We start from the raw sequence: 23,489 nt of genomic DNA, 5'->3' as shown, positions 1-23,489 counted from the left end.
GAAGGTGATAGCGGTTGAAATGGGATTAGAAGTCAGATCCAAACTCAACTGCAGCCTTTTTCCAATTACAATGTTCTCTCCTCATTCTTTTCCTAATCCAAATGACAAAAGAGAAGTAAAAAGTTTGAAATATTTAAAGCTACAATGATACCATTGATGAAAGAGCTTGTTTAGGTAAAAGACAAAATGCTTAATAGAATAAGGGAAACAATAGAAAGTTGAAATGCCAGGCTAGAAGTACAGGCTAGAATAAAGATTGCTGGGAGAAATATCAATAACCTCAGATATGCAGATGACACCACTCTTATGGCAGAAAGTGAAGAGGAACTAAAGAGCCTCTTGATGAAAGTGAAAGAGGAGAGTAAAAAAGCTGGCATAAAACTCAACATTCAAAAAACTAAGGTCATGGCATCTGATCCCATCACTTCATGACAAATAGATGGGGAACCAATGGAAACAGCGAGAGTCTTTATTTTCTTGGGCTCCAAAATCACTGCAGATGGTGACTGCAGCCATGAAATTAAAAGACACTTGCTCCTTGGAAGAAAAGCTATGGCTAACCTAGACAGCATATTAAAAAGTAGAGACATTACTTTGCAAACAAAGGTCTGTCTAGTCAAAGCTAGGATTTTTCCAGTGGTCATGTATGGATGTGAGAGTTGGACCACAAAGAAGGCTGAGCACCGAAGAATTGATGCTTTTGAACTGTGGTGTTGGAGAAGACTCTTGGGAGTCCCTTGGACTGCAAGGAGATCAAATCAGTCAATCCTGAAGGAGATCAATCCTGAATATTCATTGGAAGGACTGATGCTGAAGCTGAAGCGCCAATACTTTGGCGACCTGATGCGAAGAGCTGACTCATTGGGAAAAAACTCTGATGCTAGGAAAGATTGAAGGCAGGAGAAGGTGATGACAGAGGATGAGATAGTTGGATGGCATCACCAACGCAATGGACTTGAGTTTGAGCAAGCTTCAGAAGATGGTGATGGACAGGGAAGCCTGGCATGCTGGAGTCCATGGGGTGGCAAAGAGTCAGACATGACTGAGTGACTGAACAACAACATCAACTAAAATGTTGGCAGTGTTTTTTTTGGAAGGTGGGATAGTGGGCAGCATTTTATATCCTGATATTTTTAATATTTTATTGGTTTTTGTTTTTTTTTAAGGAAACATTTACTACTTTTAAAATTTAGGGGATTTCCCTGGTGGTCCACTGGTTAAGACTCCACGCTTCCAGTGCAGGGGGCGTGGGTTCCATCCTGGGTTGGAGAACTAGGATCTCATATGCTACGTGATGGGACCAAAAAACAAAATTAAAATTTAGGAAAAAACCCTGCATTCTTACATAAAGTAAATGGAAGCCAAATTTCATTTTCCAGTGATATCAATGTATTTTTTTGGGAGTATGTTCTATAATTGTTCAGGGACATTTCAAACAAAATGACCCTTAAATATACCACCAGTGGGAAAACCATTGTTTTGTTTTGTTTTTTTTTTAAATCTCTTTAGTAAGGGAGAGTTATTTCCCCCCATGCAGAGAATTTATTGATCAAAATCATCATCATTGCAACATATCTGTTTAGCACCCTGTGTGTAGGGTGCTACTGGAAGCAAACAGATGATCTTGGGTTCAAGCAGTGGGCCTTGGTGTGTCTTATTACAGCTTGTTCCTGAACTCTGCCCTATTCTAGAAATGACTCATGAATCTGGTCCTAGGTTCGACCAGCTACATCGGAAAGGAGAGGGGGTGGGACAGAGCCACACTTTCCTCTTTCAGTTCCCCTGACTCCAGTCCTCTCATCACAAACTCAGTAGGCTTTTCCGTCTTGGTGGAGCAGGCTCCCCTCACCCTTGACAAAAATGGGTCAGCTCTTTAAGATGATTCAAATGTGCTGCGTGCATTCATGAACCTTATCAATTCAAATTTAGTGGTTCGCTGGAACCAAGGACACCTTTCCTTCAAAGAATAAATATATACAACGCTTCCTACCCAACCTAGAAATGGCAGCTTTGTCATACAAGATCCTTGGATGTTCTTTAGAGAGTTGGAAGATGCTCCCCTCCCCTGACCTTGCAGGACTTCATCTCAAAAAGGAGCACAAGGTGAGAAACAGAAAATATTCTAGAAGGCTTAATAGTATGTAAACACACACACACACACATGAACACAACTGTCAGCAGGTCTGAGTCAAATGATGAAAAAACTTGCTGCTCATCTTTGTCAAGCTGGAAATTTTAGAAATTCTGCATATGTAACATTGTATATATACATGTATAATGTGTGTTTAGCCGTTTTCCTCTTGAGAGTGAGGAGAGGAAAAGGTGGGGAGACCAGCAGAGAAGAGGGCAGGCTGGGCAGGCAGAACAAGCAGAGCTCAGACCCCTACTTGCTCCTTAACAGGAACAGTGCTATTTTTCATGTTTTCTATATTATAGTGCTGCTGAGATCTCATTTCACAGAGGGCTTCTCATCCTAAAAGTGTTCAAAGTTTGAAGAGCTGCTGTTATATATGTGACAATGGAGGTCTTGTTCATTGAGTTCCTGCTGTACTCTGGGTCCTGAACCAAGCATTCTACATATTTCATGTAAATAATCCCTAAAAACCCTACTTGAGGTGGGTCTTAGAGTTTCCACCCCACAGAGGAGGAAACCGAGGTTTTGAAAGGATAGGTAATTCGTAGGTTTTAAGCAGCAGAGCCAAGATGCACACTAACGTTGGTCTGCTCCAAAGCCCATTCTTTCAACTACAATGCCATGCTGATCTGTTTAAGGTTCATTTACAGGCACTTAAAGAGTATAAAGCGTCTGCCTACAATGCCGGAGATCCGGATTCAATCCCTGGGTTGGGAAGATCTCCTGGAGAAGGAAATGGTAACCCACTCCAGTATTCTTGCCTGGAAAATCCCATGGACGGAAAAGCCTGGTAGGCTACAGTCCATGGGGTCGCAAAGAGTCGGACACGACTGAGCGACTTCACTTCACTTATAGAGTATGCCAGTACTGTAAAACAGTCATAGATAAATACAATAAAATTGACAAAGGTATGTTTTTGGCAGTACACATGCCCCTAGAATGTTGCTTTAATGAAAGCAGTTCTAATGGCTCAAAAACAAGCTTTCAGTCACAGAGGATGTAGAAATGCTTCTAGACTGAAGGGACAGACTCCCTGCAAAGAATTGCTGCTTTGGGAGGAAGCTGTCCGGACAGGGAGTGAGCCTGTTTGTGGCCTCCCCAAACCCCAAGTCTTTTCATTAAAGAATATTTTGAAACTTAAAAATGACAACAAGGAAGACTAAAGGGGAAGGATTGCTGGGATTGGTGGGGTGATATAGGCACTATAGGATGGGAATTTTGTCAACAATAGTTCAGATGAGCAGTCATTTTAGGGACAACCCTTGGCCAGAAGGAAGAGAATATACATAGAGAAATACGGAGAGACTGTTGTGAGGTCAAGATCCTCGTGTCTGTCTGTTTAAATGGCACTATTGCTGCTGTGTTTGTTAAAAGCAGATGAACCCCATCTCCAAAAGATGAGAAATGAGTATTTATTATTTGTTGCTATTGTTTAGTTTCTAAGTCATGTCCAACTTTTTTGCTGCCCCATGGACTCTAGCCTGCCAGGCTCCTCTGTGCATGAAATTCTCCAGGCAAGAAAACTAGAGTGGGTTGCCATTTCCTCCTCTAGGGGATCTTCCCATCCCAGGGATCGAACCAGCAGCTCCCGCACTGCAGGTGGGTTCTTTACCGCTGAGCCACCTGGGAAGCCCTAAATGAGTATTCCCCCCCACCACGCCCCTCCTGCTTTAAATTAAATAGTAAAACTCTTTCAGGTTGTGTGTGTTTGTATAACCATTTTTCTCTTCCAGAAAGCTGTCACAATACGTAATTTTTTTTTAACCTTAAAGAAAAACAGGACTGAAATGTGTCAAATCCCTGGAAACAGTCTGCATCCCAGTTGAGTTTACACAGAAAAACACTAGTCCTAAGACCATCTGGCCACAGAGATCTCAGTTTCTCTGACAACACCCCTGGTGCTATGGAAGGGGAAGTCCGGTAACCACCACATCGAAAATCAGCCAGGAGAACAAACAAGCACAGGCAGGTTTCAAAACAATACATTCCAGTTCCTGTTCCCCTGAATGCCAAGGCCCATGTCATCTCCCAAGGTTAATATGAGCCTCAAGAGGACACTCAGAAAAGAGAGTCAGTCCTGAAATGCTGGATGCCAATCAAACCATGTTTCAAAGGTGTTAAGGAGAAGGCTGTTTAAAGGGAGCTGGAGACCAACATGCTTATAAAGTAATCACTTGTTGCCTCTGCTGGTCTGGTTTGTGTTTTGATGGCTTTAAAATAGGTGTATTACAATAGTCATGACAACTTTTCTGAGTTCATTCACAGTTATTAAATGTGAAAGAGCAAACATTTTGCTCCTCAGGTATGCAAAATACTATTTGATAGTCAAAAGTGGATGTAGACCAGGAAGGAATAAAAGAGAAAGTCAAATGTGGACACCCTTAGAGAGATGGGAGACCCACAGAGGAGCGGGTGGACAGGTGAGCGGGACAACCCAAAGCTCTTGGGACAATATATAATAGAGCTGACAAGGTTTCCAATGAGAGAAGGGACCTTCCTTTACAGAAAGAGACAAGCAAGAATTCCTTGTGTTATTAATAGTAACTGATAAATACACACCTGGAGCAAAAATCAAGAGAAGCTCACCATCATTGGTGAGTCCTGAAAAGACATGTAAAAGCTGGATCTTCTAGGCAGCATCTTGATTAGGTAAATATTCAAAGGCTAAACCTGCCTGCCAGGAGTTCTTCCTAAAAGCCCTCTCTTCAGGGCCACATCATCCTGCTATATATCAATGGGACTATACTAACCAGTCCCATTGATGATGGAATACTCCTACTTGCTGTTTGGTTTTAGGAGGGGGTGACTGAGAAGCATTATTTTGCACTTGGGGAAGGGACAGAAGAGACTGGGAGGCGGTTGGGCGTGGGGGGCCGGGGGAGTCACGTGAGAAGCGGGTGGGCAGAGGCAAGAGGAGACTCAGGGCAAAGTGAGAGGTGAGGGCTGCAGCACCATCTGGTTGGTGTTCCCAGCAGGCAGTCAAGAGGGAAGCAATTACCTGAAATTTCTGGAAGTGTAGACTTGTCTTCTTTCCAGAAGTCCCCATCACAAACAGGAAGTCTGGAGTTAGCACGAATGGCACTCTCTCTTTATTAATGCCCAGGAAACTTTTATAATTCCCAAGAATGTGCCCAAAGTCAATATGAAATAGATTTCCTTAAGAGAAGGAAATGTCTGACGTCATTATACCAGCAACGGCACTTGCAAACAACACACTGGTCTGTTCATTTCTTGACATATTTTGCAGTTGACTGAAAATGAGCTATCTTGGGTGTGAGAGCTATTTTTACTCTGCTTGTGATATATTTTGTCTTAGCAGGTGTGTGCCCTAAGTAGCCACAAAGCACTCTTTGAAACATGCATAGTTTTGATATCCTTCTGATGCTCTTTAAATGACAGCCAAATACCATTTAAAAAATTCTCATCTCAGAACTATTCTTACAAATATAAATCCAAACTCTCTGGCGTATATATGTCATCGTTATGCCCAAGAGTCTCTTACTCCCTTTATGGAACTCAGGAGAGACACATGTCTCACTCTTACCAATAAAACATTTGATTTCCTTTGGGTCAGTTTCTACCACTGTCACCATCACAACTCCCTTCATCTCTTTTCATTTATTCAGTCCTCTGTCATCTGAATGGTCCATAAGTGCATTATCTCTTGATTCCTAAAGATAATCAGCAATTTACCCCAATACGGTGTTGTTGTTTTTTTCTTTTTCCCCAGGCTTCACTCTTAAATTGGGGCTTCCCTGGTGGCTCAGATGGTAAAGAATCAAATTTCTTAGAGAAAAATGTCATGGCATGCCATCAACACTGACCACTGTTAGACAGTGAACCAGAAAGGACGGATAAGTTAGGAAGGTGCAGCATTTTAGATTTAAGGGCACCAGTGACTTTAAAAACATCTTATTTATTTGATTGAGCAGCATGTGGTTTCTTAGTCCCTCTACATGGGATCAAACCTGTGCTCTCTGCATTGGAAGAATGGAGTCCAACCACTGGACCCCGAGCAAAGTCCCTTACTGGTGACTTTTTTGTTGCTTCTCTGTACCATCTGACATTGTTGATCATATCCACCTTCCTAGCTTTCCAGCTACTGTCCAGCTTGTCCTTCTGAAGTCTCCTTTCCTATATCTTCTTCCATTACTCAGTCCTGGGTCCCCCCCCCAGGGTGATCACAGCCTCTGTGTCCCTACACAATAATGACTTCTAGATCTGTGCTCCAACCTTGACTTCCATTTAAAAATTACTCTGTGCTGGGTGGGGGAGGGGAGGTGGGTAGGGTGAGGCTGGGAAGTTAGTATTTAATGAGTTCCCATTAGGTAAGACTGAAGGTAATACTCCAGTGTTCTTGCCTGGAGTATCCCAGGGACAGGGGAGCCTGGTGGGCTGCCGTCTATGGGGTCACACAGAGTCGGACATGACTGAAGTGACTTAGCAGCAGCAGCATTAGGTAAGATGAAAAAGTTTTGGAGATGGATGGTGGTGATGGTTGTACAACAATGTGAGTGCAGTGAATGCCACCAAAATAGACACTTAAAACTGGTTAAAATGGTAAACTTTGTGTTAGGCATATTTTACCATAATCAGAAAACATTACTCTATAATAAACAAAACTCACCTGTCTCTGAGATCATAATATTGTCATTGTGTCTGTCGCCTATCCCAAGAACAAAGGTTGCCACACAGTAGCCAGCACAGGAATAAACAAATCTCTCCACTGCTGCCTGAAACTGATTAAAATGCATCTGAATATTAGTTGCATTCTTACTGCAAACAGCAGCATGAATCTATTACAAAGGACTCCCCAAAAGATGCCATTCTGGGAATCATTTTCAGGGAGCAAGTCAGTGGTGCCTGGTTTCATTGAAGTTTCATCTTTGAGGTGCCAACTTTCTCCATTGCTCTCCTTACATTCTAGGTGAAGATACAGTGACTCAGCACGAAAAGGAAACAATAGTCAAAGGACAACAGTAATATAATCAAAGGGCTCACTGCCTCTCCATGCATCACTTGCCAACGACAATCCAGACCCCATAATGGTTCCTCCTTTGTTGGTGAACATATGTTTTGCTTGTGACCACTTAAAGTATGCATGGGTTCACAAATCCACACGTATAGCAGACTAATAAATGCTACTAATTATATTCCCTTCCCCAAAAGGCTGCTACCCATGCAAACGAGAAGTGCTAATCCTGTACAGCAGAATTTTAACCAGCAGCCAAGCAGCCTAACCACACAGCTTGTGGACTCGCACATGTACTTCTGAGGAATGGAAGTAGCATTTTCAACATCCCTAATTTACCATTTAGATTAGGGTGCAGGGGTAAATTGCAAATTACTTTTTATGATCTGGAGTGTTTCCAGATCAGAAGGAGTTTGTCTGTGTTAACTAAATTGTTCTGCTGAATGACAAAAATAGATGGTCTGAAAAGATGCTAACAAATTATGTCCCAGAACCAAATTTTATGCAAAGCAGGCCTGAAAATCAAAAGAGAAGCAAATGCTCAGTGGAGTCTGAACGAGCACCTCTGTTTTGCACAGATCTACTATGTCAGCAGCATTTAAACCCCCATGAGCTCAGGGGGAAAGTGTTCCATAGTGTGTTAGGAGGCATGGCAATGCAGACCCTTTGAAAACGTGTCATTAGACTGCTCACAATTTCTCAGGAGCCTTTGGAGTGGGGAGAAGCAGGAGCTCACCTTTTCTTCAATAGGGCATTTTTCTTTGAGCCAGTGACTCAGCACTTCATCTTTAAAGGCTCCCGTGTTGCCCACTGTGCTTTGCTGAATTTTGGCGATCGTTGTGGCATCTTTCACAATCTCAATCATTCCTGTGGGAAGATGCACAGATCTGATGTGAACTGGAGCCAAGCACCGGACCCAGAGGAGGAATGGCTGTGTCTTTGTTCAGTGGAGGGTAGAGAGCTTTCTCAACCAGAAGGTTATTTTCCAGGTTCGTGCTGGTGGTTTCCTTATGAGGAAGAGAAAGAAAAGGAGGCGGATAGGGAAGTTGTGTGGGACCTGCTTTCAGTATCCATGAATGAAAAGAGGAAAGGGCTGGTTTTTGATAAGCAAAACCATTAATATGCCAAGCACATCTTTCTTCACTTGGTAACCTGTTCCTTTTTCTTTTTAAAATTCCAGAGTCAAATGGGAAGGCTGTTCTCTACTTCTCAAATTGGAAACTGAAATAAAAATTTGTTTAATTGAAATTAAAATGTGAAATGTCTACAAAAGCACCTAAGAGGAAAGTACATAATAGCTTTGATAATGTGGAGTCAGGCTCGTAAAACAAGTGGCAGATCTTTCCATCTACTTTTGAATGTTTTTTGTGAGAGAGTTTACTGTGCAATGAAAAGAGTGAAAGTTTAGAGGAGGGAACAAGTTCTTGTTAAAATCATTTCCATATGTAGTCACAAGGAATTCAATCATGCATTCATGTATTTTCAACACGTCCATACTAAACTGAGAGTCACATTCACTAGCCTTGGGATATCTTCTTCCTTTTACATGGATTATGATTGTAATTTTTCATTTATTAAAAGCCTACACTGAAGGGATGACGGTCTTTAAAAATTCTGGGGGGACCATGTGGTATGCAGAATCTTAGTTTCCCAACCAGAGATTGAACTCATGCCCCCGAAATGGGAGTCTTAACCACTGAACCACCAGGGATGTCCCCTGGGACGATGGCCTTTCAAATGAGCTGAGCAGTCTATTCATCTCCCGAGGTCCCCACATACCTATTTTGTCACCAGTTGAAATGCAACCATATGGCAGGAGGCACAGATCCAAAGATTCAGTCTCCCAAATGGACTCCATGATTCGTAGAATCTGGGCATCAAAACACAAAAACTTTTCTCTTACAAATATGTATTTCTCTTCTCCATTAAAAATGACAACAATCTTTTCTGGTAACACAAAATATTGAAGTGAATGTAAAATATATAAGTAATGAATGTACTTTTATTTGTCAACCTGGTACTCTAATGTTTCCCTTCCTTGGGAGCCTCAGTTTTGGCTCCAGAGTGGTACTTTGGAGAAGAGGAAAGTTGGATTTCTTTGGGGGTAGGTTTTAGCCATGATTCATCTATTATTCTTAGTTATGTATATTTTCCATAATAAATATAAGTCCCATTCTAGCATCTTTACACATTTTTATCCATAAGGCACTCTTGGGCTCCAACCAGGGCAACAGTGACAATGACAATGATGACACCTGACATTCACTGAGACTGTTTTATGTTGATCCTTTGCATTAACCCTCTAGTGTGGGTATGATTATTATTCCCATTCTTTTCCAGATTCGTTTCCATTATAGTTATTACAAGATACTGAGTAGAGTTCCCTGTACTATACAATATGTCCTTGTTTCTCTATTTTATATGTAGTAGTGTGTGTATCTGTTAATTCCAAACTCCTACCTTATCCCCCTCACCCTTTCCCCTTTGGTAACCATAGTTTTGCTTTCTATATCTGTGAGTCTGTTTTATAAATAAGTTCATTTGTACCATAGTTTTGATTCCATGGCTTGCCTATTTTAAATCAACTACATGACATATTAGAAATTATGTTACTTCTACAGTATTGAACAACTAGGGTACAGTAAATATTACTTTACAAATCTGCAAAGCTAAAATGTATGTTTAAAAATATGAAAATGATCAACATTGATACCTTCGTCATCCACCTTCTGTTCTAAAAATCTGTTCACTCTTGTTATGTAAACTGCATGAATTCTCCAATCATCTCCCTGTTCATCTTCTCCCTCCATCCTGTCAGATCATTCACTTGAATTTGTGTATGTGGATATATACCAAAGGTGATGTATGTAAGGAGAACATCTGTGAGTGTATGTTGTTCGTTGTTCAGTCGCGAAGTCGTGTCCAACTCTTTGTAACCCCATGGACTGCAGCTAGTCTTTCTGTTCTTTACTGTCTCCTGGAGTTTGCTCAAATTCATGTCCATTGAGTGTGTAATGAATGAATGTGAATGAATCAATGAATGTGAATAAAGTGGATGCTTGGGGGTCAATGTATTTCTATTCCACGTTACCACACTAGGAATGGGGTGTATAGAAAAGCAGTCAGGTGCGGGATGTGTTTCAGCTTATTTGGGAATGCTGCATATGCATCTCTTCAGGAGTGGACAGAACCATGAGGCTCACTAGATTCATATCTAATGGTCTGTGGCCATACTCCCCCCCATGAAAACTCTATTATGGTATCCTTGATCACTGTTCATTATACAAAATAGGAGAATGGAACAGGGTCAGTAGAAGGTATTTTTTTTTTTTACAACTAGTACAGACTTCTTGTTTTGAACAGCTGAAAAAAAAATCCTTAGCAGCAGTATACCTGTAGAATAAGCATGTCTTGGCGTAGATCATCACCGTGTTTAAAGATAATTCCAATTGTTTCATTTGATAGAGCTGTAGGGTCAGCACATTTAAACTCAAGCCACAGAGGTTTTTTCTTAGAGGCCATCACTTTACATTTTTCAATCTGTAAGAAAACAGCCACGTGTTTCCTACACACAATTGAAAACACATTGTGGAGACATACATCTTCTTGCAAAGCATCACTATAAACACCTAGGAAAAAGTTTTCAGTTGAAGGATTTTAGTGATTTGGGTAAAAATGTGCATGGCATTTTCACCAAATCCAAAAATGCTAGTGAAAGCAATTCACAATGCTTAAAACGCTTCTCAAAGTGTGTTCCCAGGAAACCCAAGCATCTGTGGAGTGCCTAAGAGGCATGGCATATCCTATCTTCTGATATTCCACTCTCATAGGACTCTTGTACTTTTATGTTCCCTCTAACACAGGGCAATTTGGCCGTTATTTGTTTATATATTTGGCCTCATTCTAAGAATTAATTTGAAAAAAGAGTTCTGTTGCTACCATAGTGTCTAAACATGGTTGTTGCAAAATTAGATGCAATCTAATTCTAGGCCAAATCTAATAAGATGAAATTTAACAGCAATAAATGAAACTCTTGCACTCAGATATTATACAATGCCTTTCTCCTCCAAAAAGCCTACATAACATCGAAATGAATTCAAGGTGGGAGCAAGGTGATTTAGCAGCCACTCTTTCCAAATAGAAAATCTTAGGAGTTTTAGCCAACAGTGAATTCATTATGGATCAAAAATGTGATCTTAAAAAAACCCAAATGATATGAAGCTGTATTACTATATCATTATTCCTACCAAGTTCTAGGGCTTCCCCAGTGGCTCAGCAGTAAAGAATTCACCTGCAATGCAGGAGATGCAGATTTGATCCCTGGGTGGGGAAGATCCCTTGGAGGAGGGCATGGCAACCCACTCCCCTATTCTTGCCAGGAAAAGCCCATGGACAGAGGAGCCTGGCAAAGAGTCAGATAGGACTGAAGTGACTGAGCATGCACCCATTTCTAACTTCAAAAAGACAGTAGGTAGTGTATGCTTTTGCTAAAGAGCCAGCTTACTGCTAATTGTTATAAAATTAAACATGGATTAAAGACTTAAATATGAGAATTAAAACTTTAGGGAAAAAACTTGGCATACTGAATTAGGAGGTGTTTCTCCACTTTGGCACCACTAAAATTTTGGACTGGATAATTTTTTATTTGTGGGGGGTGGGGGAGGCTGTCCTGTGTATTGTAGGATATTTAGCAGCATCTCTGGTCTCTGCCCACTGGATGCTGGTAGCATGGTCCCAGTTGGAACAATCAAAAATGTCTCCAGACATTACCAAACATCCTTTGGTGGAGGAGGTGGGGGTTCACCCCTGGTTGAAAATCACTGGATGAAGCAAATATTTCTTAGGACAAAAAATGTGTGAACCATAAAAGAAAAAATGATAAATTGAACTTAATCAGAATTAAAATCTTCTGCTCTTGGAAATACATTAATAAGAAAATGAAAAAGTAATCCATAGACTGGGAGAAAATATTTGTAAACTACATACCTGATAAAGGATTTATATCCAGAATATATAAATAACTTGTAAATAAGAATAAAACGGTAGCCCAAATTAAAAATGATTGGAAGATATGAAAAGAAGCTTTTCAAAAAAAATGAAGAATAAATACATGATAAGATGCTCAACATCATTAGGGAATGATGAAACTAAATAAAACTAAAAATAACAGTGAAGTACTACTTCATACCCATTTGAATGGCTAAAATTAAAAAGATTGATTATAACAAAAAGTACATATTGTATGATTCCACTTTGTGACATTCTAGAAGGGGCAAAATTTCATGATGGAAAACAGATCTGTTATCCAGGATGGAGTACGGAAGGAGGACAGGACTAATCACAGAGGGATACAAAAGAATTTTTTCTACAAATTTCTATTAAAATATTCTCTGTCTTGATTTTGTGATGGTTCAGTTCGGTTCAGTCGCTCAGTCATGTCTGACTCTTTGTGACCCCATGGACTGCAGCATTCTAGGCTTCACTGTCCTTCACCAATATCCAGAGCTTGCTCAAACTCATGTCCATTGAGTTGGTGATACCATCCAACCATCTTGTTCCTCTGTCATCCCCTTCTCCTCCTGCCTTCAATATTTCTCAACATGAGGGTCTTTTCTAACCAGTCAGCTCTTCACATCAGGTGGCCAAAATAATTGGAAGTGGTGGTGATGGTTATGTGGTTGTGTACATTTGGCAAAGCTCACTGAACTGTAAACTTGCAATGGATACATTTTATTGTATACAAATGGTTCCTCAAGAAAGCTGACTTAAAATGGATGGGAGATTGCCCAGTGCTGAGGTTCCTAGTATCTAGCTGTTGAGGAACGGCTTGACAGAAGCCCATCCAGGGACTTTCCAGCTTCCCTGTCTCTCTGTAAATGTCAGCTTTTATCCACTAAGGCCTGATGAAGCAGGCAGAGACATTGTCAAGACATATCAAGATGATACCTACCACCAGTGCGCCTGCCTTCAGTCCAGGGTCATATGGAACTCTAAAGCTTTGGGGGAGATTCAAATTCTGCAGGATTTCAAGCTTTTGCTTTAGTTGGAAAATAACTGTAATTGTCAAAAGCACACAAGAGTTATATGAGTGCAAGAAATTACCAATATCACCTACAACATTTCCTGAAGTCACACATATTCACAACATTCTATACATTTGGTAAGGTGAAGAATAGGAGAAAAGGGAGTAGGTTTCTGTCCTTGAGGAACTAACCTTTCAGGGTGACAGGCTTACTGAGAGCAAAAAACTATGCACACACGTTGCAACAGGGGACAGAAACTGTCCAACAGTTGGACAGAAATGGCATACCCAGACAGGTACAGAAGGAGGCTTTATGAATAATGCTAGGGAATTACTATAGTTTTCTTTCCAACATATGAAACTTTAAACTGCCATCTGATTTAGGAAACATATCTGAAGACCATATTAAATGGAATTTGGTTAGGGTTTGGTAAATTCTTTTCAAAAGAGGAAGTTAGGTTGTATGGAAATAATATGACAACCTCAAAATTCTAAAGGCAAATATATAAATGGAAAATTACTGCCTGGGTAACAGACTGGAGGTTAGTATAAATTTTCCCCTTTCTTTCTTACAACAACAAAAAAGTGAAGATTATTATCACCATTATTTTTAGGAGAGAGCATTATTGGTATATTGGAAAAGAATCAAAGGGAAAAATGGAAAATCAAAATATTCAAAAGCTTAAAATTGGTTGAGTATGTTAGTGAGGGTCCATTACGAGCTATAATGCTGAATCTAGGTATACAAGCATGATAAGAGATAATTCCTAGCTCAAGGTTCATACAGCTCAATAGACCAGAAAAATGTGTTAATAGCTTTAATTTAATGTAATATCAACCAAAACCAATGGGAATATAGATGAAGAGTGATTCATTTAGAATTTCTTAGAGATAAGACAACCCTGGAACATAAAGGGGGTGATATATATTTTTTATAAGAAGCACATATATAAATAAATATATATACATCTTACAACCTATGATGTATACATATACATATATATTAAAAAATTGAAAAAATTCTCAATAATTCATTACTTTGAAAGAGTGAAGATTTGAAAATTATATGCATGTTTTGAAAGATGGGGCAGAAAGGGTAAATATTTGGAAATAACTAATCTTTGTGTGTGCGTACGTGCACAGTTGCTCTTTAAAAATACATCTTACATCTGCATAATGCAGTTTTAATTTTTCAAAGAGTTTAACATCTATTATCATACATTCATCATTAGAATATAAATGTAATTTCAAAACTTATTAACTTGTAAAGGGAGAACTTGATATTTGCTTACTGAAGAAAGACAGAAAACTTAAAAATGTATTCTTGGCTACCCTGAGGAAGGTGTGACTTGCCTTCCAGAAGAAGAAGGATCCCAGGGATGATATTTGGAGACAAATGCATTTGGAAAGAGCACCAAGAAAATCGAGCCACCCGTACCTTGGGAGCTGACATCATACTTTTCGGCAGAGAGTGATTTAATATCAATGGTGACTTTTTGTAACATGTCGATTACTTGGACTTGTTGAGTGAAGTCCCGTAGCATGGCCGTGCCACAGCCCCTCAGGTAGGCCTCCAGGATCACTGCAAACCTCTGCTGATAGTGTCTCGACTGGGCAATCTCACTTCTCAAGAACCAAAACAAGAAGTGACCAATTCTTTTGTTCTGAGGGTGGAAACAAGAAGGTTAAAATTATTATGACTAATGCTCCAGATCTATCAGTCAATTCTCGACAACCTTTTAAATGTCATGCTCTTATCAAAATGGAGGTACTTACTCTTAAACCACGCTTCAGCAGAAATCTGGCAAGGGCACTGTCATGGTATGGTTCAAATTTCACAGCCTAAGGAAAGAACACATTGGCATTTGTAGGACTGCATTCTCCATTGGTTAATCAGGAAACAGGAAATGGAGAAAAATTGGTCTCTGCCTTAGTGGGTTTGTGTGGATAGGAGGATGAGAATCTGACCAATCATTTAAGTTCAGCCTTTTCTCTTCAAGGACACTTTGGGCCAGAGTGAACCACTTGCTTAAGGACCAGGATTAGAAGCCAGAACTCTTGACTCACAATAATGTGCTTTCGATAACTTTAAAAATGAAGAGGTGAGGGCTTTTGTTCCCATGAAGGGCTTACCTGATTTTTATTGGAAGGATAGAAAAGAGAAAGATGGAGACAAATCTATAAAAGTGGAAGGAACAAAGGTTGTTGGGAAGAAAATAGACAGTGGGGATATTGTATACTTGGGGAGAAAAATATCTGTTAGATATAAAGATCCTAAAAATTGTGTAGCTCCTCTTCTGCTCAAGATATGTGCTTGGCATCTCACTAGCAAGTCAGTGAACTGCCTCTCAGGTTCTTACTGCAACAGACTAATCATCACTCCCTTCTCTGATTCAGAGTATACAGGGGTTTTTTTGCCTGAAAATCTCTTCTTTTATCTGCTTCCTCAGGTTTAGCAGTGTTTAGTAGTTTTCGCATCACTTGGCTAATATGGAGATATTTACATAGGTGGCAGCCCTATGGCTGAAAAAAGAAAAGAACAAATTAAAAGTAAAAAAAAAAAAAAAAATAGGGTCCAGGTAGGTGGCTGCCCCAGACTCTGCCACACACCACCCCCAACCTCAACTGCTTCCCCAGGGCAGCCTGGGCAATTTAAAAATAAAATGTAGGGGCTTCCCTGATGGTCTAATGGTTAAGACTCCGTGCTTCCAATTCAGAGGTCCGAGTTCATCCTTAATGGGGTAACTAAGATCCCACATGCTACTCAGCCAAAAAAAAAAAAACCCTGAAAAATAATTAAATTCTAATGGGTGCATGGATATTTATTACATCATTTTCTGTACGTATGCAATAGATCATAATTTTAAATTCAGTAAGATTAACAAATACTGTTTGATTATTAGAGGTGCATATATAAAGTTACAGGATAGATGGGATTTATAAGCATAAAGAGAAGTTTAAAATTAAATATCTCAGGAGTATTTCCTTTATAAATAGACATGGTCTATCCTTTTCCCTAAGAAACAGGAGAAATTTCCATTCACTTTATGTTTTAGGGCCTAGGAAATTTTGGGTATGATTTCTAATCCTTACTTTGGTTTTCCAGTTTGGAAATGATCAATACTGACTTGATAATATTTCAATTATCCCCATGCTTTCAAAGATGACGTATGCTCAAATTGCTGCCACTGTAACTGTAGTTAAGATCTTAATTCTGAGAATGTGGTTATTTAGCCACCAGTAGTCACTTCAGAAATGTTACCAAGTTTTTAACCCAAATGTGAGTCTTTTTGACCTTCTTCATGTTTCACTTCTGTAAAGATGATGCAGGTCTCAACCAGGAGACCATTTTAATCAGGAATGAATTAGTCATTTGGCCATATCTGCAAATGACTACTCTTCTTCAAATTTAGGACCACAAACTCAATGTTAATATCACTGACCTCTTTTATTTACACGTTTCTAAGAAGAATACTATTCATTTTCTAAGGCTGCAAAGTTCACTTGTGAAAATGACAATGTAAAATAATTCATGATGGCCTTGGGATTTGAAACAGATCCCTTGCAAATTTGCCTCATGTTCTTTTTGTTATGGACAGCTATAAAACTGAGGATACTTTCATTTTTATTAAATTTTCATTAGTGTTTAGGCTAGCCTCTGAACTCATGGGCAGAGAAAAACTTTGGTTATATTTGATTAGATAAAGATAAAGGCCAGCTATGTTTCAAGTATCTGAGTAATGGGAAGGTGAAGATTCAAAGTTTAGACTATCCAAAATTTGCATCAGAAAACTCCAGAAACTGCCTATAAATATAGATAATGATTAGACAGTTTGGTGTCCAACAGTTAGCCTGAAAAACATCACCTACTCAGAATTGTCCTTAGCTTCTTCAATGTAAATTAAGTGTCCTCAGGACCCCTGACTATTTTCTCATAACATTCTATAGCTTTTCCTCAAAGCGTTTGTCACAATATGTTATTCAGTATCTGCCTGTATGTATACTTATTTGATATCTTTCTCCATGAACTACAGGCTACTCTAGGGCAAAGTCCAGCTGTGTTTTGATCACTTCTCTATATCCAGCAACCAGAAAAGGGGAAACACTCAGTCTGAGTTGTTGAATTAATGAATGAACACATCTGTTCTGTAAAATAGAATTCTCTTCCAATTCCTGTCTTCCCTCCTCCTTGTCAAGCAGCACAATATACTATGAGAATGACTATAGTGAGCAAGAGAACCAGTCCTCCTTTATCTAACTTCCTAAGGAAACCTTTAACAAATGATTTAGTCTCTCTGGACCCAGGGAAAGGCATATGAAGAAGAGTGGAAACAGAGTACCAGACCTGTCTAAAGAGAGGGGCTTTCAAGGTCCCATCCAGAATTGAGATGTTACTCTATGAATTGTGACAAACATGATCAGAGAGTATGATCTTTTCTCTCTAGGACATACTATTGTGCATACATGCAGATATTGGGAGGCAATAAAAAGAGCAGACCTGTCATCGGATCTCTGGGTTTGAGTTTGTCTTTCAAAATATGTGACCTCGGGCACATTACTTAACCTCTCAGTGCCTCAGTTTCCTTATATATATAAAATGCAAATGTTAACTGGACTGCTATCAACATTGTTGGGAGAGTTAAATGTGATAATACATGAAAAATACGTAGATCACTTGGAGCCTTGGCATAAGGGAGCATTCAATAAGTCAAGTCTATCATTAACAGAGTAAACTCTCATTCCCACTGGGCCAGTTCTCCTAAAATAGCGGAATTATTCACGTCATAAAAATGCTGGTCGGAAAGCCCTCAAAGACAGAAAAAAAGTAAAAGGGAATGTTTACTACTCTTTGAGTAGTAAAAAGTAGACCTACTTTGACTGATCATTGACTCTCTTTGGACAATGTGCACTGGAAGATGGCTTAATATGGCGCCTGTCTGTACATGCAGATAAATTCCTTGAGATGAGTGCCTCCCCTACCTGGACCAGTTGAAGCAGGTAATGCAGAACGTCATCATCTTCCAAGCTCTCCAGTTTCTGAACTGCAATGGCTCTTACGTTTTCATCCGAAAAGTTGCAGTCTAGGAGTTGCATTGTTAATCCAACATCCAAAGCACTTTGATCCCAGACCTCCCTTCTGGCTAACAATTGGTATGTTTTGGCCACAATTTCTTGCTGTCCCCATTTCACTGAGCTAAAGAGCTTAGGGTATGCTTTGGGATCCTTAAGGCTTTCATATCTGAAATGCCAAAGCAATTCTTTGTCTTCCGCAGTGAGAGGGTTAAGTGGATCAGTAGCTATGATTGCCTCCAGTTGCTTCCGAAGTTGGTTGGGCATTTCTGCTCGTACGCGGTCCCCTTCCGGGTCAGGGGTGGGCTGATGCTTAGGCAAGGCTATGGGGTGACAGTAATTGTCCAGGAGAATGGAGATGGACATTGAGTTTTCCTTGTCGGGGTTGGTGGCAGATGTGAGCTTGTCTGCATTGAAGCTCCCTTGGTCTTCCCCCTTCCCAGATAACTGCCACATGTGGAGCACATACTCGCCGTGGCGCAGGAGGAATCGGTGGTCGATGAGCAGCAAGTTCACGTAGTAGAGTAGCTGAGCTTTGCCTCTGGACTCGGGGCTGGGGGTCTCTGCAGAGGCCTTACCAGACAGAGCTGGTGCTTTGCCACAGTAGATCTGGAGGTTGAGCAGAGCCCCTTTGGGTAAGTCTTTGATCTTGATACTGAACTCAAGCCACACATTCCAGAGCACCTCCTCTGTGAAGGGTTTGGGGCTGGTTCTTCTTTGGCAAAGGACTTGCTGCCCATACTGGATGTTTGCCTCCACAAAAACCGTGAGATCTGCATTCCGGGGCAGGACGGGGATATCGATGCCCCTGATCTTGACCCTGAACTTGCGGTCACAGTCCCACAGGGACACAGTGAACACGCTCTCATGGTCCTTCCCGTGGATGGTTAGCTGCTCATGGTAGCCAGTGACTCCTGTGCAGTCATCCACCAGTGGCCACTCTTCCTTCCTCACCTCATCCAGGGCTGGGTCCGGCGGAGTGTCAAGCACCAGGTGAATCTCTTCACCATTCTTAAGGCACTGCCGCACCCACTGAAAGTTTTTGATGGGAGTCTCGCCCACCAGGTACTCATCGCGGCCGCAGACACGCAGCACGAAGTCCTGTTCATTCTGGCTCTCGGGGATATCCATCAGGGACTTCTTCTTGGCCATTTTGGTAAAGAAGCTCTGGAGGATGGTGCCAGGGGTATCATCAGCCGAGACCTTGATGGTCTGGCTGGTGGTGCTGCGGTGAATAATGATGAAGATGCAGTTGTTGGTGATCTTCTTCAGCAGGTACTCAGGGAGGGGCTTAGACGTCACCCAGGGGTGCATGGCGTAGAGCCTGGGGTCGCGGCCAGCCACCTCGGCCATACGCGGAGTGACCAGGCGGCGGCGTGTGAACTCCAACTCGTCGTCGTGCACATTGCTGATATCTGTGACATCGTAGCCGATGAGGGCAGTGAGCTGGCGCTGGAAGGCCAGCGTCTCCTCTGAGGGCGAGTGCCGCTGCACCAGGTGGATCTGCCCGGGGCTCCGGTGCAGCACCTTCCAGTAGTGCAGGCAGTCCAAGGTCTGCACCACCTGGTACTTGTCATAGATCTCATACCACTGCCCCTTCTTCTGGTAGAGCAGGAGGAAGTGGTCGGGGCCCAGCCGGTGGTAGAAGTCGGCGGCCACGCTGGTCTCCAGCACGCGCAGCCACACTTGGGCCTTCATCTGCTCCACGTTGCCGTGGCCGGCCACATGCAGCAGCGCCGTTTCAGGGGTCTTGGTGTTGCGTTGGCTGGTGGGCAGCACGAACTCAATGGGGATGAGCTCCATGGAGGACAGGCTGGCCGCCGTGCTGCGTGGCTTCATCCTCCTGCGCCTGCGGCAGTTGTCCTCTCTCAGCACCACAGGCTGTTCATGGTTCTCCAGCTCCATGCCCTAGGTGACCTGGGAGCAGAGAGAAGAACAGAGGGCTCTTCAGAGGGAAGGTGCTTGCCTTTTATGGTGGCCCGTGAGCTGGCAAGGAGAAGGTGTAGACGAATGACAGGGATGTGTGCAGGAGGACACAGGAGGTTTGGAATAGGGGCCCAGGAATCCTGGCCCCACCACTTAGAAACTGGGGAAGGAGCTGCTTAAATAGTCTCTGAGCCTGTTTCCTATCCATCAAATGGTGTTAGCAATACTTCAGAGGGTAGACAGGAGCATTAAATAAGGTTGAATGTGGGCCATGGGTAGATGGGGACTCATTGATTATTCTCTCTACTTCTGTTATGTTTGAAATTTTAATTTAAAAAAAGAGAGAGGTCAAGCACTGATCTAGCATGCTGTCTGATGAACTAATGGCTCTAACTGGTAATTGTTTTAAGCATATTGAAATGCATGGATGAGTCAAATAATCCAGTTAGAGCATCAAGTCCTGGTTTACAAGGTGCCATGTAAGATGCTGAAACAACTCCCTTTGAAAGCAGGCCTTTGGCTTATTCCTCTTTGTTCAGTCTCACATGTCTCCTGGGGGACTCAGACACCTTATCCAAGTTGCCTCATGATCCCTTTTCAAACTATCTGAATCAGGTATCTGCACCCTCGTCAACTTCCTGTCTATTTTTTTTCTCTTCATTTTTTTCTTTCTAGTGAGGAGAGGTAGTCATTTCATTGATAAAACTCAAAAAGATCAGAATTGGTGAAGTTCCTCTCAAGAACATTTGCAGATATTTATTACTGTGAATCATGAAATATGTAAGCATCTTGGCTGTCATTGCTCAAGTCCCCAGGACTGTACTCTCCAAATATGAACTTTCAGGTAGTGTTACCTTTGTACCAATTCATCTCATCTACCTCTGGAGAGCCTACAGGTTGGAAGGAAGGACCTGCTTTGGGACCCCTATTGACTATTAACCTCCTTTTGCTCTAATATTTTCATCTCTATAACTAGACTTCACCAATATATTCTCAATAATTTATCCACTATTTCCACAAATAGTTAATAAGGACCTACTTTCACAAAGCATTTAAGTATAAATGTTACTTATTGTAGTGTGAAACTCTTCAAATAATGATTGAAATGCTTATCATATTAAAATTGAAATATGAATAAGGTATTTTGATTTTACTATTTAGTAGTTCTTATTCTAAATAAGAATCAATTAGTGAAACAAAAATTCCTGTTTAAGAAAATATTATTCTTCAAGGACTAATGTTAGTGTAATATATAAGTAATTATTTATTTACTTAAGAAACAGTGGAGCATTTGATATATACCAAAAAGAAGAGTTTGATTAAAAGGTAAGAAAGGCAAGTTTCATTAGATCCAAACTTCTGTTCAAATCTTGACTTAAATTTATTTTTAAAGTCAACAGTCCCTCTGTCAACATATTATGAAGTTACACTTACTAAATACATGAAACCAACTGTCCCAAAGAACTGTCTCTTGCAGCTTAAGCCCTTCACTATTTGGTCTTTTGCTACTTTACAGAATGACAAAGAAGAGAACTGTAAGCTGCGAATACTGGCACTAACTTGAAACAAAATAGGTCCAAATTTAGGCAACATGCAAATACACAGCAATTTCTTCTCCCTTCATGACATCAAACAGACTTACAAGATAAGAGATGCAGAAGAAAACTGGCTGACTAAATACTCACTGCTTTTCATGGTTGAGGCTGTGAAGCTTTCTCCTTTTACGAGAGAGAGACGTTAAAAACACTGTTTAGCAAATCGCGAATCATGCATTTGTAAGAACTTGAAGGCTGGCTGGCCCTCCCTCTTCCTCCCAAACAAAAACAAAAAAGGACTGATGCACCTGCAAAGCTATTGCCGGAACCTTGTGGATATCCACACACACGGGTTGGACTAACGGGTTGGACTAGATGATGAAACAGTCAGCGGCAGCATCGTCAGAAGAACGACAGCAGTTCCAGATAAAAATATTCTGGCTGAGAAGGAAGTGTCACTCTTCCGAGTCAGACCCAACAAAGGGCAAAAAATAGAAGGAAGCAATACCTGATAAAGCAGCAGAGGCGACGATGTTGAAGGATCATTTGTTTAATTTCTAAAAACAAAACAAATTCAAACGTACCCAGTGTGCTTCTAAACTCTTCCGCTTTTCTGGGTCTCCCTTCACATCCAGATGCAGAGGAAGTGTTGCAGTTACCAGGAAGGAAGTTTTAACCAAGTTGATTATACGTGTGATTGCTCATTTTAAAAGTGTAAGAAATGCATTTCCTGTTAAAGCACACAGAACTAAGCATGAAAGTATATGTATTTTTTACTCTACGAACTGTTTTTTTTTTTAGTTTCAAGAGTGCAAACCAATTATTATAGATTAAAACCAAATATGCATTCATGAGACACACACACGTGAACTATTTTTCTGGTTAGTTCTCAGTGGAGAGAAAGGCCTCCTAGCTACAGTATTAGAGAGCCAGCCTGGTGGGAAGATTTTAAAGAGCCAAAGGAAACCCATTAGTCCTGCAAAGCCCATTCAATGAATTTTCCCCCATGGACCCCCTGTTCATACCCTGTATGACCCCTTGTTCATACCCTGTAACTGAGGGATGAAGGAAGAGAAATCTAGTGATCCAGGGGACTGGTTATCAAGCTGAACATTTTCAAAGACAAGGTCTGGAAGTTCATTTCCTTAGGTTCGTGAGACAGTTTTCTATTTTTCAAAACATTTATGCTCCAAAATATCACTGGCTCAGACTGAAAGTACAGTGTGTATGTGTGCATGTATATGTGTGTGTGTGCATGTGTGTGTGTGTGTGTTGGGGGTGGAGACTTCTTGAGAGCAGTGATTGACTGCAGACAAAATAGATTTCTTGGTGTCAGTGGATTGGGAGCTGAGTGCTGCCCCACCAGTGAGAGGGTCTCTGGGAGGTGGCTCCTGATTCCCAGGGGAGTGAAGAATCCCTAGAAAAGCCATGCTCAGTCACTTTTATAGCAGCTCTGTATATTCCAGTAACCTTGTTTTCTTCTAGATCCTGGAAGAGTGGCCCTTCTCCTCCATTCTAGGGTTTCCTGTACCTGAGTTCATCCTTCAACCTAGGCTCTCATGGACTCCACTGAGGTCCAGGGACAACAGGTAAACAAAGCCTTGGCCTCACAGGTTCCTTGGAGATGGATAATTAAGTTTCTCTCAATTACTCTGAGAGATAAATGATTGTCTAATCTGTCTCCTTTCACCAGAGGCCTCCTAGATCTTACCTTTCTATAAACAGTGCTGTAAGAGTTGACATCAACAGGTAAGCCATTAACTCAAGGTCTGCCTCTGAAATATTTCAGAGGGATCTTATCGGCTTTCCAAAGTGTATTCCTATAAAGGA

General features: G+C 41.1%; 1 protein-coding gene across 10 annotated transcripts in view; it reads right to left on the bottom strand.

Annotated features, from left to right (window-relative positions):
• The window catches only part of PIK3CG (phosphatidylinositol-4,5-bisphosphate 3-kinase catalytic subunit gamma), a 34,120-nt gene extending 11,769 nt beyond the window's left edge, over window positions 1-22,351 (bottom strand). The window contains exons 1-11 of one of the 10 annotated variants that reach the window (XM_006068446.4): window positions 22,168-22,281; window positions 21,810-21,842; window positions 18,109-20,115; window positions 14,905-14,970; window positions 14,567-14,792; window positions 13,057-13,160; window positions 10,500-10,646; window positions 8,886-8,976; window positions 7,843-7,973; window positions 6,762-6,873; window positions 5,133-5,290 (exon numbers count right to left, since the gene is read on the bottom strand). In XM_006068446.4, the coding sequence (XP_006068508.1) occupies window positions 5,133-5,290; window positions 6,762-6,873; window positions 7,843-7,973; window positions 8,886-8,976; window positions 10,500-10,646; window positions 13,057-13,160; window positions 14,567-14,792; window positions 14,905-14,970; window positions 18,109-20,103 (3,030 nt within the window). In that variant the 5' untranslated portion in view covers window positions 20,104-20,115; window positions 21,810-21,842; window positions 22,168-22,281. The other 9 variants (XM_006068447.4, XM_006068448.4, XM_006068445.4 and 6 more) reach the window with 9 other exon arrangements.
• Window positions 22,352-23,489: the final 1,138 nt, after the last annotated feature.

This window comes from Bubalus bubalis, chromosome 8 (genome assembly GCF_019923935.1).
Source record: "Bubalus bubalis isolate 160015118507 breed Murrah chromosome 8, NDDB_SH_1, whole genome shotgun sequence".
Classification (NCBI taxonomy): Eukaryota; Metazoa; Chordata; class Mammalia; order Artiodactyla; family Bovidae; genus Bubalus; species Bubalus bubalis.
Note: the sequence above shows the minus strand (reverse complement) of the source record. Positions and strands in the feature narration are given on the sequence as shown.